The sequence below is a fragment of the Pyrgilauda ruficollis genome, unplaced genomic scaffold (assembly GCF_017590135.1).
Source record: "Pyrgilauda ruficollis isolate IOZ18807 unplaced genomic scaffold, ASM1759013v1 scaffold246, whole genome shotgun sequence".
NCBI classification, from domain to species: Eukaryota; Metazoa; Chordata; class Aves; order Passeriformes; family Passeridae; genus Pyrgilauda; species Pyrgilauda ruficollis.
The window spans coordinates 54,207-66,748 of record NW_024523778.1 but is presented as its reverse complement, the minus strand read 5'-3'; the positions used below and the strand labels follow the sequence as shown (position 1 = coordinate 66,748).

The following is a 12,542-nucleotide window of genomic DNA, read 5'->3' as shown; positions in this document are numbered from 1 at the left end:
CATTGCTGTGCACCACACTGCACCCAGCACCCCCAGGTCCTTCCCTCAGAGCTGCTCCAGCAGGTCCCCCCAGCCTGTGCCGCGCTAGGGTTATTCCCAGGTGCTGAGGTACCGCAGGCGGCCCTGCCAGACAGTCAGCACACTGCTGCGCTGTGGACATTCCCGTGCTGCCGCGTTATTCCCGGTTCCTCCCGGGAAAGGCGCCCCTGGATCCCGGGAAGGCTCCCCGGGAGCGGCCCCTCAGCGCGCAGCGGGCGGGCTCCCCCCAGCGGGCGGGCCCCGCCCCGCCGGCAGCCAATGAGAAGGCGCGAAAGCCGCGCCCCGCCGAGCCCGCGAGGACGCTAAATGCAGCCGCGCTGAGGGCCTCTCCCTCAGAGCTGCGACCATGGCAGGTGGCAACGCTCCGGGCTTCCTGCCATCCTTCGAGCACTTCGCCACCCATGCCATCCACTTCGGGCAGGAGCCCGAGCAGTGGAATTCCAAAGCCGTGGTGCCGCCCATCACTCTCTCCACCACCTTCAAGCAGCAAGTGCCCGGGAAGGACGAGGTGAGTGCGGCCACCACGGGGCCCCCGAGCCCCGCTGCGGCCCCGGCGTGTCCGGGCCGGGGCAGCGGGAGGCGGCAGGTGCTGGGCACGGAGGGAGCTCCCGGCGCGGATGTTTTCCCCCCGTGGCCGCTCCTGGGCAAACGCGAGCATCTCGCTGGGCCGGGAGCGGGGCTCTCGGCCGGGCAGGCGGCGGAGTCTCCTCACGGGGACACGGCAGAGCCCCTGCCCGCGATGCCGTGCCCTGGGCTCCGGGATGGCCCTGCTGAGCAGCGATGGGGCCGGAGGAGCCGCTGTGGTCCCTTCCAGCCTGACCCAGCGTGGGGCTCGGTGTTCCCGCAGCGGGCGGCCATCCGGAGCCGTTTATCCCAAGTTTTCCCAGGGTTTTCTCTGATGTTTGTTTCCTTTTCCCACCCCAGGAGTATAAATACATCCGTTTCGGGAATCCGAACCGGCATGTCCTGGAAACGGTTATGACCGTCATGATCACTCAATCTGCAACAATCTATAAACTTGGTAAATAAAGAAAGTGTAAATGTGCCACTGATGGTGTGCAGCATAAAGCTGTGCCCTCCTGACTGTCCGTGCATGATGCAGGAGGCTGGAGAGCAGGGAATGAAAGTTAAGGAAGTTGTTTCATTTTGTGATTTTCTTTGGTTTTCTTAGGCACAAGAGAATTATTCGACAAAATAAAAGAGGAGTTTAATTTGGAAGTTGTTTATGTTGACTTCACAGACTTAAAAACGCTGGAAAAAGAAATTACTGAACATCCCAAATGGAATTCACTGGGAATTCTCCCAACTCTCTCCATTCCAGGGCTGTCTTCCCACCCACAGTACAAGGTGGTGAAGAAGCAGTGCACGGGCGTTTCTGGGATGGTCAGCTTCCACATCAGTGGGAAAAAAGAAAATGCCATTGCCTTTCTCAAGAACTTGAAGGTAAAATGAAGTCAACAAAATCACCCTCAGAGGGAGCTGACTCTGCCCTGCTGAGGGGAGGGTGGAGTGGCTTTTCTTGCCAAGTCCTTTGGGTGTGCCCCTCTTTAAATCACGGATAATTTGACCATGGGCGTTGATGAGAGGGCACAAAGGGACCCCTCAGTTCCTTGGAAGTGTTTGCTCCCAGGGAGAGGCGAGTCCAGCCCAGACCAGCCCAGCCCAGGAGCTGCTGCTGGCAAAGGGCTTTGTGCAGGGCTGGGCAGCTGGGGCTGGAGCAGCTCTGCTGGAATATTGCAAAGTGCCCTCAGCAGGGAAAGGCACGGAGGGAGGCCCTGCCTCGTGGGGCACAGAGGGAGCCCCTGGCTCTGGGAATGCTTGGCTGGGGTCAACCAAGGACCCATCCAACCAAGGACACTCCCTGGGATCCAGGGACAGGATGAGTCTGTTTTCAATCTTTGCTCTTACCTGCCAGATGTGCACTTTATTCCCTAATTACAGCTAATACAGTTTATAATATGAAAGCTATTATAGAAAAGCCAGGGGATAAAAAGTCCCTAAACTTTCCATTTTCCTCAATGTCCTTGAAGAGGTCCCAGCCCCGAGGCTGCCGGAGCTCCAGGAGGGTTTGGACAGCTCTGCCAGGGATGCCCAGGGTGGGATTGCTGGGGTGTCTGTGCAGGGTCTGGGTATGGATCAGTGATCCCTGTGGGTGCTTCCAACTCAGGATATTCCCTGATTCTGTGAGCTCTCTGTCCATGAATCCATAACGCTCCACCCCCAGGCTGCTTGTACCAATGCAAGTCCCAAATTCTTGGGATAAAGATGTTTTTTGTCCTTGCAGGTACACCATGACCCACGGCCAGATGGATGCTAAGACCAAGGAAGAGCTGAAAATCACAGACACCTTGATCCGCCTCTCGGTGGGGCTGGAGGATGCGACGGATTTGGTCCAAGACTTAAAACAGGCCCTGAAGGCTGCGGTGAGTGGGGGGTTCCCTTCCAAAAATCATCCCCAGCTGGCAGCCTTTCCCAGGGGCTGAGCCCTCAGCTGCTCCCTGAGGGACCCTGGGCTGTGGAGGGAAAGTTTCCCTGTTGGCAGCCCTGCCCAGGCACAGTCCCCATGGATTCAGGGGCAGTTGGGGTGTGCCAGGCACAGTTCCCATGGATTCAGGCAAATCAAATGCTAAAATGTGACTTTAATTTATGCAAAGGAAATAAAAATGTGTGGTTGATAGAGGGGCAGAGCACAATGATCCCTCCCTTTCCTTCCTGCAGTTTGAATAAACCTGGAGGATCAAAAAGGACCTTGGAACTGGACATGGCTGTGGACGAGGACACGGAAAACCAAACCACTCTTGCTTTGCCTTTGCTTTGCCAGCAGAGCTCAGTGCTCCTCCTGCTGCTGCAGGGTTTGGGGCACTGGGGCTGCTTCCTCTTACTGCTCTCAGGTCATTCCCTGCTCACCCATCAGCTCAGCTCAAAAACTTGATTGACCTCAGATTTATTTTAATTAGGTGTCAGATTTGCTTAAAAGCTTTTCCTTCTCTTGCTGTTTTTCCTTCTCTTGATGCAACATTGAAGATGAAGTGAAATCCAACATCTGGCAAATAATAACTTTCTGAAGAGGAATCTTTGTCATTTGAAAAAATCATGTGCTGTGGGAATGATTGGAATTCTTTTAATTAAAATCTGCTTTCCCTTTCCTTGCTTATATTCCCATGTGCACGTGCAGCTTGTGTTCAAAATCAGGGGATGGAGTGACCCTGGAGCTGTTGGGATTTTCCTGTGGGAAGGCAGGAGGGGAATGGAGCTGAGGAGAGGCTGGAGCTGAGCAGGGGATGGAGCTGAGGCTGGAGCTGAGGCAGGCCAATTCTCTATTGGCCACACCCAGAATAACCTTCACTGCACAGAGGGATTAAATCGTGCCAAAAGCCAAGTGAAGGTGTTCCCAGCCAGCCCTCCTCATCCCACAGCATCCCAGACTGGGCTGGGTTGGAATGGAGCTCAGAGCCCCCCCAGTGCCACCCCTGCCCTGGCAGGGACACCTCCCACTGTCCCAGGTGCTCCTGCCCCAGTGCCCAGCCTGGCCTTGGGCACTGCCAGGGATCCAGGGGCAGCCACAGCTGCTCTGGGCACCTGTGCCAGGGCTGCCCACCCTGCCAGGGGCAATTCCTGCCCAGTGTCCCATCCAGCCCTGCCCTGTGTCCCTGTGAAGCCATTGCCCCTTTTCCCTTGTCCCTGCAGAGGGGGGCTCCTGCTTACACCAGGTCAGCTCCTAGAGCCCCTCCATGGGCAGACCCTCAGCTCCAGATGATTTTCCAGGCAGCCCAGCCCCTGCTGTGCCCTGGAGCTGCTGCCTGGTCTCCCTGTGGGGAGCAGCAGGGTCTGCTTTGTGTCACAGGAACGTCTCCCATGGAAGGAAAGCTGCTGTGCTTCCTCAGCCTCGTGCTGCCCTGCATTTCCTTATCCCATTTACCTGGGGCAGGACAGATACCTCTGCCAGCAGGGACATTCTCAGTGACTTGCTCCATGATTTTCTTGAGCCCTGGGAGATCAGCCTGAGGCTGGCTCTGAGCTGGGACCTGCCAGGACCTGGTCTCTTTTCAGGGAGCTTGTGGGAGAGTGCAGTGACCTCCTCATCCACTGCTTGTCCAGAGTTTATCCCACGTTGCCAGCCCTGCCAGAGCTGCGGGACTGCTTGGACACTGCTCAGGCACAGGGTGGCAGCATTGGGGTGTCTGTGCAGGGCCAGGCCTTGGGCTGGAGGATCCCTGTGGGATCCAGCTCGGGATATTCCGTGATTCCATCCCTCTGAGCAGGAGAGAATCCTCGGGGATGTTTCAGTGTCTCCTGCTGCATGGCTTCCCTGGAGCCACCCTGTGCCCCTGCTGTGGGCTGATCCCAGGTCTGGGTTGTATTTCCCATATTCCATCTTTCTGAAACCCACAGGATGTGTTTTTTCCTTGCATTTGATGTTTTAGATTGGGTTCAGATTCACTGCACTTCCAGGGCAATTCCATTTCCATGCTGATCCCCAAATCCCTCGTCTTGGCTGAGGATACCTTTATCCTTGGGAAACAAAGGACCAGCATTAAGCCTTGTATCCAGCCCAGCTAAGCTCCAGGCTGGACCTGGCTCCCAGCCCCAGCATTCTGAGTGCTAGGGTCAGCCTGCTCCCTCCCAGCCTCACATTCCCTGGATTTGAGCATTCTCTGGCATTTCTCACTGTGTTTGATGAAGGGTTTGTGTCCTCCAGCCAAGACCGAGCCACATTAGTCAGAAGAGTTCTAAGAAACTCCAGCTTTCATTTACAGGAAAGTTCTGTCACTGCACTCCTCTGTGTCAGCAGGAGAGGAGCTGGGCATCCAGGAATGCTGAGCTCACAATTCCCAGTGCAGGGCCACTCTGGGGGCTTTGGCACTCTGTGTTGGGGTGCTGCTGCTGCAGGGCCGAGCAGGGCTGGGAGTCACAGCTCCCATCCCACATGGTTATGGATTGAGTGGACTCCAAGGCACAAACTCCAGATGCCCTTCAATCCCAGCACAGCTTCCCAACATCCCCATGAATCACTGGAATGAGCCTGAGCCCCAGGAGTGCTCTGTAATTATTTTATCTGCTGCAGTGTGCAGTAGCTGACTGACAAATGCAATTTTTATTCCTCCCTTTTATCATCTCCCTTTTATCATCTAATCAGTAGGAAAATATTGATTCTCTCCTGTCTTTCTAAAGGATGTTGGGAAATGGAGTTGGAGCCATGGCTCCCACCCTGGCAGCCCGACAGAATCATGGAATATCCAGAGTTGCAGGGACCCACAGGGATCATCCAGTCAGGCTGCTGGCCCTGCACAGACACCTCAGCAATCCCACCCTGTGTCCCACAGTGTTCCACCAGCTGGCTCTGGAATGCTGGGGCAGGGCAGGAATCGAAAGGTGTTTCCCCCCACGTTTTCAGCCATCATTTCTAACTCTTTAAACACGACTGAAAATGCACTTTTCTTCTCTTGAAAACCCCATTTTTCACACACATCCCACCCTGATGGATCTTTATCCAGGGCAGCTGCAGGATTTGGGAAGGAAAGTTTACCCCTTAGGGTGGGTTTTTCCCAGTATTTCCCTGCCTGCCTGCATTTCCAAGCTCACCAGGACACCATTACTGACATTGTTACTGCTGACTTTTAATGCCTCGCGTGTTTCACAAGAGCAATGGGAGATCTGTGAGGAACGGAGCAAATTCCATTTCAGTTGGGAGTATTTCCCAAGGGAGTGTGTCACAAAGGCTCTCAGAATGAAGGAATTATATTTAGATGAGGTTAATCATTTATAATCATTTATCTCTTCTCCTCTTCCAGGCTTCCATGAGGACAGATGAACGTAAAAGGAATTCTCTCACTTGGACAGGCAGGGAAGAGCAGAAACAGAGCCATTCCAGCCATAAGCCGTGTGCTCTGTTCCCAGGCTCCATGTCAAACCCATGGCCTGCTTCTGGGGAGGGATTTCATCCAAGCAGCCAGCTCTCAACTCCCTTCTGCAGCATCTTGGATCAGGAAATGGGAAGTTTGGATTCGAAGTTTCTGGGCGCCGCCATTCGCGACTGCACAACAAACACTTGTCTGAAGAGGGACGTGCCCCAGGAGGTCACGTGGAGCTGCTCCTGCTTGTTTCCAGATACTTGGCTCATTGACCTCGCGTTTCTGTGGTTGTTTTTGGGATGTGCTGTGCTCTCCTTGGGTTCAGGGTTTGTTTCCCTCAGGGGCTGGGCTCTATGCTCCCTGTGGTGGGGGAGAGCTCCCCTTGTCCTTCCCCCCTTTCCTGAGGTGACAGAAATAACAAGGGACCTTAAATCTCACCCAGTGCCACCCCTGCCATGGGCAGGGACACCTGTCACTGTCCCAGGCTGCTCCAAGCCTCATCCAGCCTGGCCTGGGACACTGCCAGGGATCCAGGGGCAGCCACAGCTCTCCCAGTCTCTGCTCCCTGCCTTTCTCCCAGAAATGTCTGAACTTGGAGAACTGTGCTGGTCTCCTACTTTTCCAGGTTTTCATCCATGCTGTTCCCTTTTCCAAAGGTTTGTTTTGGACTCACTTTGGTTCCTAACACCAAATCTCACCTGAGGCAGAGGCAGCAATTCCCAGGAGCTTCAGCTGGAGCCGAGCCTTTGCCAGCAACCACAGCTCTGCATTCCCAGAACTGCTGCCTGCATCCAGCATGGATTCTCTGGCAGCTCTTCCCAGGAGCTCCAGGCACTCTCTGGCAGGAGTCCAGTGCCACCAGAACCCTCCTTGTACCTCCAGCCCCTGATGGAGCAAAGCAGAAGGTGAAGGACCACGGGGCACTTGTGTGGCTCAGTTCCACCTCAGCACTGCTCAGGAGAAAAGAGGAATCTGGAAAAGGAGTTTTGCTGCCCCAGACTCTGGGCTGGGCTGGAGAGGAGCTCCAGGACTCCTGGCAGGAAGAGCCATGGTGTGTTTGGGGGTGGGAGGAACATGAGCAGGGGAGGATTGAGCCCAGGCTGGGCACTGCCATCCTGCAGAAACAGCCTGTCCTTGTCCCAGCTTGCCTGGTGGCCTGAGATGTCCAGAGGCATTACAGCTGGCAAAACTCTGATCACCTGTGATCCTAAATCCTGAATTAAGTTCCTTTCTTCTGTTGTGTCTGAAACCCACCCTGCATCTCTCTGTGACTTGCTCCTTTTCCCTTGGAAGCTAATTCCTTTCCAGCTTGGCCATGGGGTTCAGGATAAGTAATGGAACCCCTGAGACTCCAAGAAACAAATGCCTGCATTTACAGTAAAGGTTCCATTTGATTTACTCCACATTAAATCCATTCCTCAAAGAAAAATCCAGACAGAGGCACTGGGCTCCAAGGGGATGTGGGGAAGGCCAGAGCTGATCTGCCATTCCCTGATTTCCTGTGGGTGGATGGAGCTGTTTGATCCCTGGTGAGGAATGAGCTCTGTTTTCCTGGGACCGAAGGCCCTGGGGATTCTGTTCAGTGGCAGATACCGAGGCACCAGCTCTGCCCTCTTGGGGATTCAGGCTCCCTGAGTCGTGTTGTATCACCTTGTTCCTCTCTGACACCAGATTTCCCCCTCAGAGAAGACATCAACTCCATCTCCTGCAATCCCAGCTCCTGCAATTCCCTGAGCTCCCTTTCCTGGCGGCTGCAGAGCCTCCCAGCCTTTGAGGCTCCAACCAGAGCCCTTGATTTGACAAGTGCTGAGGGAGCTGATGAAGCTGGAGCTGGATTTGCCCTTCCAGGGCTGCTGCCAGAGCCGAGCCCTGGGCGTGGGGGTCCTTTTCCAGCTGTACCTTGCAGCTGCTGAAAGCTGGGGATGGGCAGCCAGGCAGGGCTTTCCTGTCTCCTGTGATCCAGAGTTTCCCTCCAAGGTGAGTATCCATGGGCGCAGCCTGTTCCTGTTTTCCTGATGGTTTTTCCCTCCAGCAACAACAGCTCCTGAGGAGATTCCAGATCCAGGGCCACCTTCCTGCTGCCAGGGTGGCCCTGGGGGTGACATGGGTGACCCTGGGCCCAGGTAGGGACACCTCCCCTTGTTGACATTGCACTCATCCTGGCTCTGCAGGAGCAGTGGCTCTGGCTGCTGAGGGATGATGGATGATGATGGACAACAATGATGGATGATGATGGACAGAGGATGATGGACAATGATGGATGATGATGGACAGTGGATGATGGACAATGATGGGTAATGATGGATGATGATGGACAGTGGATGATGGACAATGATGGGTAATGATGGATGGTGATGGACAATGATGATGGATGATGGACAATGATGATGGATGATGATGGGAAGTGGATGATGGACAATGATGGATGATGGACAATGATGGGAAGTGGATGATGGACAATGATGGATGATGGACAATGATGGATGATGGACAATGATGATGGATGATGATGGGAAGTGGTTGATGGACAATGATGGATGATGGACAACGATGATGGATGATGATGGACAGTGCCACCCCTGCCATGGGCAGGGACACCTGTCACTGTCCCAGGCTGCTCCAAGCCTCATCCAGCCTGGCCTGGGACACTGCCAGGGATCCAGGGGCAGCCACAGCTCTCCCAGTCTCTGCTCCCTGCCTTTCTCCCAGAAATGTCTGAACTTGGAGAACTGTGCTGGTCTCCTACTTTTCCAGGTTTTCATCCATGCTGTTCCCTTTTCCAAAGGTTTGTTTTGGACTCACTTTGGTTCCTAACACCAAATCTCACCTGAGGCACAGGCAGCAATTCCCAGGAGCTTCAGCTGGAGCCGAGCCTTTGCCAGCAACCACAGCTCTGCATTCCCAGAACTGCTGCCTGCATCCAGCATGGATTCTCTGGCAGCTCTTCCCAGGAGCTCCAGGCACTCTCTGGCAGGAGTCCAGTGCCACCAGAGCCCCCCTTGCACCTCCAGCCCCTGATGGAGCAAAGCAGAAGGTGAAGGACCACGGAGCACTTGGGCTCAGTTCCACCTCAGCACTGCTCAGGAGAAAAGAGGAATCTGGAAATGATGGACAATGATGGATGATGGACAATGATGATGGATGACGGTGGAGGATGGATGGATGTGCTGCCTAACAATGGCTCAGGACAGCACAGCAGGAGCAGCTCCACCATCAAATCACAAATGAGAAGTACAGAAGTCTTCCCAAATGTGAGGGACTTTGTGCAGAGAGGATCCCAAAGATCCCCCTGGCCGTTGGAGCCTGCTGGGATGGATGGGCTGTCCCAATGGAGGTAGTGCCCCACGCATCCCTGCACTGCAGAGGATGGCAGCTCCACCCCTGGCAGATGTGCTGCTGATGCCTTGGATTAATTGGGTTTTCCAGGGAAATGTGGGACAGCTGAGGGCTGGTGGCCCTGGCACAGCCCTGCTTGGTATCCCGTTCCCAGGCAGTCCCTCCACATTTGGGAAGGAATGTGCAGCCCTGTCAGCCTGGGCCGTGGCACAGCTGGGCTGCCCAGGGTTCTCGGGCTGTGTGAGCTGTCCTCCTGCTGCCAGGCTCCCTGCCATCCTTCCAGCTGGTTTATTCCCTGCGTTTCCCCTGAGTGGTGCTCACTGCACCCCAAGAGCACAGACAGGAGAAGGAGCTGTTAAATATGAATATTAACATGTAGAGTTTCTTTATTAAATGTCCATTTTGGGAAGCTCTGCTCCACTCATGGGTGAGCAGCTCTTCCCCTGTGCCAGGAGAGTGAATTCTACACGGGCAGATGGTGATGGGACACGAGGGAATGGTTTTGAACTAAAGAGGAGAGATTGAGGTGGGACTTTGGGAAGGAATTCCTGCCTGGCAGGGTGGGCAGGCCCTGGCACAGGTGCCCAGAGCAGCTGTGGCTGCCCCTGGATCCCTGGCAGTGCCCAAGGCCAGGCTGGAGCAGCCTGGGACAGAGGGAGGTGTCCCTGCCGTGGCAGGATGGCACAGGATGGGCTTTAAGCTCCCTCCCAACCCATTCCATGACTCCTCTGAGGTGCCCTGATGCTCCTCTGAACTCCCAAGGAACTTCCCTGCTCCCAGACCAGCAGGAAAAGTCCCTTTCCATCCAACCCCACGGGACCCAGCTGTCCCAGTGCCTGCAGCATCCCTCCCCAGGGCATGTAGGCATCCATGGGGTGGGATTCCACATTATCCATGGGGTGGGATTCCACATTATCCATGGGCTGGGACAAATCCCTGTCCCATGTGTCAGTGGAGTGGGGCCCAGGCTCCCACAAACCCCATTTATCCCATCCCTCCCTGTCAGTTTCAGACTTGGAGATGCAATTCCCAGTGCTCCCACTGCCTCTGTTCTGACTCCCAGCTGATGTTTTCTCTCCGAGGTTGTGCTCACACCAATGCAAACCCTCACAAGTCAGTTTGCAAATATCCCTGCCAGCCCTTAATGACCTGCTAAAAATACCAGCAATGATTCATCTCCTCATCTATGAAAATGGGAATTATTTGCTCTTGGCAGCTCCTGGCCCTGGGCTGGGCTGCTGGGGAACACAAGAATGAGCAGATCAGGGAATATTGAAGGGGTTTTTCTTCTGTTTCAGGGGAAGAAAAACATTTTCTACCAACCCAGGTGGGTTTTCTGTGGCCATGGGTGATCTCTGGGGAGGTCTCAGGCCTTCTCAAAGCTGCTGTCCCAAATTTGGACAGGGATGTCCAATTTTATTAATGTAATTTTTAGGCAGAAGTATTTAAACAGCAATTATTTTAACGAGGGATATTCCAAACAGTGTTTTGGAGAGCCATACAAAAACTCAATATCTTCTAATCTTTTAATAGGGGCTGCTTAAATGCCCTAATAAGAAAATAAGGGCTGTTGTAATCACTTCTTTTTAATTGAAACAATCCCGTTGGATTTATTAAAGTGGTTTGGGGTTTAATTCCAAACCTCCCCAGCGCTGCGGGATGTTTATTGGGAAGGTTTCCCAACCCCTGCCACACAATGAGGTGCAAATGCCTCAAATCCTGCACTTTCCCAGCTCTGCCGGGGCAGATCAGCGTCCCCAGATCCACGGGATCCCAAATGGGGCTGTGAAACTTCCGTGGGGCTGGAATTTATTTGGAATGATTTAGCAGCTGCTGGCTGGAAATAAATCTTTCAGAAATTGGCAGCAGTTTGTGAGTGTCCCCTTAATGAAAATCCAATTATTATCCTCAAATAGCCAGTTTACTCCTGGAGTTTCACCATCTCTGCCGGGGATCCCTGACAGGGATCCATCCCAGGATTTGGGTCTAGGGACTCCTAGGACTGGAGCAACGAGGATCAAAAAACCCACGGAGCAAGGAATTCCAGACAACATCTCTTTTTTTATCTCTGGTTATTTTTGCAGTTTAAATCAGAACGTGTCTGGGAATGGGAGGATTTGGGAGAAGGAGCCGAGTTTCCAGAGGGAGCCGGGGGTTCACCTGCAGCTCCTGCAGCCAGGAGCTGTTGCAGTGAATGAAAAAGGCTGGAAGAGGAGCCAAGTGCAAACATCCCTTTGAAGCGCTGTTTATTGAAATGTGCTTTTATCGCCGTGCTGAGGAAGGAGAAAGTGGCTGTGTTTAACCGGGGAAGAAAAATATTTACGTGACTCCACAACTTCCCTGGGTCTGGCTCCCGGCGCTTGGCAGGAGGTTTCCTGCGGATTTTGGCCCCGTCCCTGATCCCACAGGCAGGCCGGGATCTGCGGGCCAGGCAGGCACTGAGGGGCAGCGCTGTCACTGTCACTGTCACTGTCACCTCGGCCCTGGGCCCCCGCACCGCGGGGACACGGCGCGGCGGGAAGGGCACAGATCCAACAGGGAAATCGGACACGGCACCGTGTTCCCAACGGGATGGAGGAGCTGTCCTCGGCCTCTGAGGAAAGAGATGTGGGGGTGAGTGTGGAGAGAGCTGGGGGAGCTGGGAGAGTGGGTGGGATGGGATGGGATGGGATGGGATGGGAAGGGAAGGGAGAGCAGCAATCCCACGCTGGAAGGAAGGGCACTTTGGGAGTGCTGCAGCCAGGCTCCATCCTGCCGGGAGCTCCTGAGAACGCAGGAGCATCCGAAGGATCTGAGGCGGGAGAGGGCGGCCGGGATGGGCAAGGCACCGTGCCCAGGGGCGGATCCCGGCTCCAATCCCATTCCCAGGGAATGCTGTGCCAGGGTAGTGTGGCCGAGCGGTCTAAGGCGCTGGATTAAGGCTCCAGTCCCTGCGGGGGCGTGGGTTCGAATCCCACCGCTGCCAGCTTTGTTTTGGCTCCCTCAGGGACCTGGGCGAGCTCCAGAAGTGGCCCCTGGGAATCTCAGGATGTCATCCAGGTCCTGAGGATGCCCGTGGGGCAGGGCAGGGATCCATTCGGGATGGGATATTGGGAAGGAATTCCTCCCTGACAGGGCTGGCACAGGTGCCCAGAGCAGCTGTGGCTGCCCCTGGATCCCTGGCAGTGCCCCAGGCCAGGCTGGACACTGGGGCTGGAGCACCTGGGACAGTGGGAGGTGTCCCTGCCGTGGCACTGGGTGGGTTTCAGGTCCCTCCCAATCCAAACCATTCAATTTCATGAAAAGCCACAAACAAAGCCTTGATTATTCCCCCTG

General features: G+C 54.8%; 1 protein-coding gene and 1 non-coding gene across 2 annotated transcripts; both read left to right on the top strand.

The window, feature by feature from the left end:
• The first annotated feature begins 367 nt into the window (after window positions 1-367).
• Window positions 368-2,766, top strand: LOC121355215 (cystathionine gamma-lyase-like). Its single transcript, XM_041470461.1, has 6 exons — window positions 368-547; window positions 964-1,060; window positions 1,361-1,482; window positions 1,567-1,574; window positions 2,324-2,462; window positions 2,758-2,766. Exons 1-6 carry the CDS (start codon window positions 386-388, stop codon window positions 2,764-2,766), a joined length of 537 nt encoding a protein of 178 aa, XP_041326395.1. The 5' UTR covers window positions 368-385.
• Window positions 2,767-12,110: 9,344 nt separating this feature from the next.
• Window positions 12,111-12,192, top strand: TRNAL-AAG. The gene has a single exon. It is a non-coding gene; the product is annotated as a tRNA-Leu (tRNA).
• The last annotated feature ends 350 nt before the right edge of the window (window positions 12,193-12,542 follow it).

Bases quoted from the DNA above. Each gene is read 5' to 3' on its own strand.
- LOC121355215 (XM_041470461.1), top strand. From the start codon at position 386: ATGGCAGGTGGCAACGCTCCGGGCTTCCTGCCATCCTTCGAGCACTTC. The intron at 548-963 runs GTGAGTGCGGCC...TTCCCACCCCAG, and splicing joins AAGTGCCCGGGAAGGACGAG to GAGTATAAATACATCCGTTT. The intron at 1,061-1,360 runs GTAAATAAAGAA...TCTCCATTCCAG, and splicing joins TGCAACAATCTATAAACTTG to GGCTGTCTTCCCACCCACAG.